General features: G+C 37.8%; 1 protein-coding gene across 1 annotated transcript; it reads right to left on the bottom strand.

Annotated features, from left to right (window-relative positions):
* Positions 1–3,668: 3,668 nt before the first annotated feature.
* Positions 3,669–4,322, bottom strand: LOC107278631 (uncharacterized). Its single transcript, XM_015787227.3, has one exon. The coding sequence runs from the start codon at positions 4,185–4,187 to the stop codon at positions 3,957–3,959; it is 231 nt and encodes a 76-aa protein (XP_015642713.1). The 5' UTR covers positions 4,188–4,322; the 3' UTR covers positions 3,669–3,956.
* Between the last annotated feature and the right edge of the window lie 1,253 nt (positions 4,323–5,575).

Raw genomic sequence — 5,575 nt, 5'->3', positions numbered from 1 at the left:
GAGAGCTACGCACATGCTACATGCGCTTGTTGCATAGCAGAGAATCGATGCTTTGGGCAGCCTTTTCTCCTGATTGAAAGCAAAATTATCAGGTGTGGCTTCAAAGTGCAACTTGTTCTCATCATCGAACGCAAGCTCGATCTGCGATCTATATTTGTCATGGTGGAATGAATTTTGCGGCACTTTATAGATGAGAACAATCTCTGAATTCTGACATATGCATACTGAGCAATCTGCTGGTAATTGCCCCAAAGAAGAACTCCCTCTTTTCTTTTTCAGATTCCATGGGATACAGCTTGGCAAAAAAGGACCAATGCAAATCTTGGCTATAGCCAGGTTCTTGTCACTTGTCTAATGATAGTGTATTTATGTAAGATTTAATGCATATTGCCCCATCAAGGAGCTATCTGAATTAGAATCTCATGTTTGGTTCACTGAACCAATACATATAATACCAATACCTATGATGTCAAAATCAAGAATCCATAATTTATTAGCTTCAGGATGCTTAAAGGATCATTTGAAAACATAAAAGGGAAACCTTTATTAGGTACAAAGGTTCAATCTCATTGTAAAAAATAGTTTATAACTAGAAAGTCCTAACAAGTTAGGCTAGCATTCATTTATCAAAATTTGTTTTTTTTTCTTCCAGAAACCTGGTGTACTATGGATGTACTTTTTCCATAGTAACTGGTACTTCCAAAGTACTGAAAAAAAAGGCCTTCTTTGATAGCCTTTTCACACATCATGTGCTCACAGCTGTGCAACACCATGTGAAGATTGCTCTCCTCCGTCCAATGCTGCCCAAAGAAATGACATAATTTTGCACGTTTTTGTTCCTATCAACAAGGGGAAAAATGAGAAAAAGAATAAAAGACTGTTTCTGAGCCTATTTGACGCTATGTCCTGAAAAAAATGTCCCTTGCCAAGTTTGAAATTTGGTGATAATTTGAAATCCAGGAAGTGTCATAGATACTTCTACAAGCAACCATTCAGCTTCTGAAAATCCATGAACAAGGGTGACACAAATAGGCAATTTTGTGGCACATATGGCGGTGTCTATTGATTTGATCATGATGTCCAAATCATGCAACAGTGGCAAGCACATACACAGGCTATTATTTGCAGATGAACATGAACAGGAAATCTCGCGGACAATCTCAGAGTTTGGTACAGTAGAAAAGCGAAAGCGCGGTATATGCCAAAGGAATTTCCGCTTTCTCAAAACGATATCTCCACCATTTCTTGAGAATATTCAGATTCACCAGCCCTGTCCTCTCAAACATGCAGAGATTGACAGGTCAAAGATATAGTAATTGGGTAATTGCAACTCCACTGAAGAATGTAATGTAAACGGTATATGTAAAGCGCAATTCCGAGGACGATGATCCGGTGCCATTGGTACAAAGCAACGATCTTTTCTGATAATTTTCCAACACACAAGGTCCAGTGACTTGTCACAAATCATTGGCTCCTTCTTCTTATCTACCTAAAGCAACACTTGCCATGGGAGGATTTGATACCCCAGCCCTAAAGTATTGATGATGGCTTGAGAAGGGGAATTTTCGGACGTTAAGGGAAAGAAAGGATGAGAGTTCAGAGACAAATTCAAGTGATCCCTCTAAGTTGGATCGAATCTTAATTTTGCCGGGGAAAGTGTGTATCACAGGTTCTTGGGAGCTTAAGTTGCTGATGATCCTTGTCGAATGCGTTTTTTTTTACTGCAATTAATAACATTCCGTATGAAAAACAGCTTACTAGTACTAACCTGAATTTTGAAGTTTTCGGTGAAATATATTCATATGGAAGAGATGTGTTGCAAGTGAAAAAAATTGACTGAACAGATATATGTAAAAGTTAATTAACAGATTGACAGGCAACACATCACACTGATTTTTAAAAATAGAATTAGAATGCTGATCAGTGATGGTTTGGAGGAAATGTCATGAATGAAAGCATCAAGTGACAGTTGATTAATGATTTAGTGTGACAGCAGATTGCTAGGCAGGAACATGGTTACATTGCTAGGCTGGAACATGGTTCTGGCCTATGAGATCCCACCGTACATGAAACGGGGACAAGTAATGCGACAAATATGTTTATGATAAAAGCTTTTGTCGGGAAAGATTGTCGCGCCTTTCATGTTTTGTTTTTAAATGTTTTTATTTTTTGGTTAGGTCCTTAAAATGGTTGGTGATATGTAGCTGTAGAATATGTTCATTGCACTGAAAAGACCATACGGCAAAAATATATTTGGTACTATCTGTTGGTACAAAATCCTGGTAATTTTTATGGCACCAAAACTCCATTGTACTGACGAAATAGTAGGCAATTGATTTTTTGTTTTACTATGCAATATTTGCATCCAAGAGACTGTTTAGATAAGTATCGTCCAGCGAGCCGAGCATTTGATCATCTTTTCCCAAGATAAGCTTGAATCTTTTGTATCCATATGTCAAACCTTTTCAACTTACATAAATATAACAATTTTCAGTAATATCATGTCTTTTAAAACAAATTAACTTCATAAATGTTGTAAGAAAATTAGTTGCAGCAGAAATTCAGTTAGAGGCAAGAAATTAAGTACTGAAACAACATAAATGTTTTTTTTTTATTTTTTGAAAATGAGATGCGATCGAATATCATCACAATTCTTGCAAGGGTTAATATTACTCAATCATGGATGTATAATTGGAAGTAAACATATATCAGCTACTAAATAGTGCTAAGTGTTCAATCAAAACTGTTACTCCAATAATAATGTGATTCCTCAATTATTTCGCATTAACTTTATTAACGTTCACCATCACATTTTACTGTCAATCTATAGCAGATCTCCTTCTAAATATCTGAAGAAGATGAACTAATCAAGGCATCAATAGTAATGCTTGGATGCAAAGGCTGAGGTTTGCATAACTTTTAATCAGTAAGTCCTTAAATTGTCATCTCTTTGACAAGTATTTAGCCAAAGAAAACATCCATCGTTTTTCTGTAAATGTTGGAAACTCTACCTCGACTTGGTAAAGTGCTATGAGTGAAAATAGCAGAAGGGTAAAATTGAGGAGATCCACTGTGGAATTTCCTTTTTCTCTGACTTTAATTAAGCTGAACATAATGTTGTAATCCGTTACAGATAAGCTAGTCTTGATGATGAGCTTACCGATCGAGGCTTCAAGTATATCATTATATATTGTTAATTTGCTAGTTTTCAAAGGAATTAATCGAATCAGCTAGCTAGTAAAACTACCGGAATTGCATTGTTAATTTAGTCGTGAAGGGTAGCCAGGTAAGTGGGTAACATAGTCTATAAGCATTTGTATGAAGGGCAAGGCTAGTTACATAAATATTTTCTTGGTCAAAATTGGAAAATTGGAAAGCAAAAAATCAGCATTCCTGATATGGCTAGCGAGAGGATGCCAGTCTGAATCAGCACTTAATTCACATATAAACTGCGTGCCAAATAAGTTTTGTGTTAATTACCTGACCAGCCACAACATCTTTGTAGAGTTCACTACTTAGTACTGATAAATAATTAATCCTTACTGGAACTTCTGTTCTCCTAATGCAAGTAATTATTAATTCACTGCATCCTCTCAAATCCCATCAAGCAATAAACATTGCATTTCACTTCAGATTTCAGAGACCAACTCGTTGCAAGAAACATGTACTTACATACAACAGCAGCTTGTGCAGCATTGCTCTTATTTAGCAGAATAATAATAATACAGATTTACACGTCCTTAATTACACCGATTAAGTACATACATTGATATACACATACATATATCTATATATGCATAGGACTAGCTAATTAACACAGTTAATTATACAAGAAGAGAAGTAAACTAAACGAACCAAGCAGATCACCAGCATGAGCAGCAGCTAGCTAGAGAGAGTGACCCAGGTATAGATCCAAGAACCAAGATATCTGAAGATGTCATCAAATTAGGCTCAATTCAAGCCTCCACGAACCTAGCCGAGGCATGGAACTTGGCGATGAACTCCGCCGCCTTCCTGTCGACGTCCCGCTCGCCGACGTACCACAGCCTGTCCTCGTCGCTCGGCCGCACCTTCCTCGACGACCGTCGCAGCTCGTACGCCGCCGCCGCCGCCGGCTGGTCGTCGGCGATGTCCCCGTAACCTGAACCAGCCGCCGCCGACCCGAAGCAAGACAGGTTTCCTCCCATTGTGTACTCAGTACAGCTGCTTGCTTAATTAGCTACTTAAATACACTTGTCAAGTAGCTGGTAGTGATCACTTGGAACACACTTGTCAGGTAGAGGAAGCTAGCTCTGCTTAATTTTGGAGGGTAAATGGCTTGGCCCTCTCCAATTTATAGGGGAGGGATGGCAACCCCCCAAGGAGATCACGGACGGCCGGGATTCGCTCGAACCGCGGCCGCGCCGTGATCTGACGGTGGAGATTGCTGCAGAGAACGTGCGTACCGCGTGTTGTGCACGTTGCGCGCCGCGCGCAGGGGTGGTGGTGGTGGTGGTGGTGATGCTGGGGTTCAGGTAGATTCTTCGGAAGACAACGGCGCGTGTGAAACTCGATCAGCAAAGTTCCTAGCTTCTTCAGACTTCTGGGTGGAAGGAATTTCAGAGGAAATTAATTTGAAACGATTTCATTAATCCTTAGGAAAATTTTCTTATATATTAACTCCTTTGGAACGAAGGAATATACTCCATCCATTCTAAAATGCTTGACGCCGTTGATTTTTTTAAAAATGTTTGACCATTCATCTTATTCAAAAAATTTAAGTAATTATTAATTCTTTTCCTATCATTTGATTTATTGTTAAATATACTTTTATGTATACATATAGTTTTAGACATTTCACAAGAATTTTTGAATAAGACGAACGGTCAAACATATTTAAAAAAGTCAATGGCGTCAAACATTTAAGGAATGAGGGAGTATATGATTAAGAAAAATAACTTGCTTCCTACGTATGTCCCAATTCTAAATGAAAACAAACATGAGGTCTTATCTCATGTTTTGAGAAGTCGCATGCACTCTCTCTTCCCCTTTCTCTCTCTAGTATCTCTCGTCCATTAAATTATTTTCACCAACCTTCTGTCGTTTAATTTGTTTCGTACAAACCATCCAAATGCCCAAAGTCCAAAGTTCCTATACAGCATATTTTTTTTATTGCCATATTGTAAAGTGTGCTTAGCGATATATATTTTTTCCTTTCAAAATCCCTCCTCCCTGATATAGTGATATGCTAAAAAAATATTTTTAGTAATTGTCTAAAGGGAGTGCCTAGATCCACTAAAAAAACTAATTTGTTTGGAAGTGTCTTATATTGGTTAATTTGGCATTATCGCAATGATATACTATTCAATGATAAAAAATTTTCTAACCATTACAGGTTATCTTCATGTCTTCCTTCCAGTTGACTCCATTTTTGTTCTGGATGCTTTCACAGAAGGAGCATGATACTGTGTGCAGTGTAGCTACACACTCTTGAAGTCGATAGCTAGATGTCTGTTGTTCCACTTTGGATGTTGTAGTTTTTATAGAATATCGTTATAGATTTTATATGTTCTATTTTCGGTTTTTCAGCTAGATA

The sequence above is a fragment of the Oryza sativa genome, chromosome 6 (genome assembly GCF_034140825.1).
Source record: "Oryza sativa Japonica Group chromosome 6, ASM3414082v1".
Taxonomy (NCBI): Eukaryota; Viridiplantae; Streptophyta; class Magnoliopsida; order Poales; family Poaceae; genus Oryza; species Oryza sativa.
The sequence above is the reverse complement of the archived record's forward strand: the minus strand, read 5'-3'. Positions and strand labels throughout refer to the sequence as shown.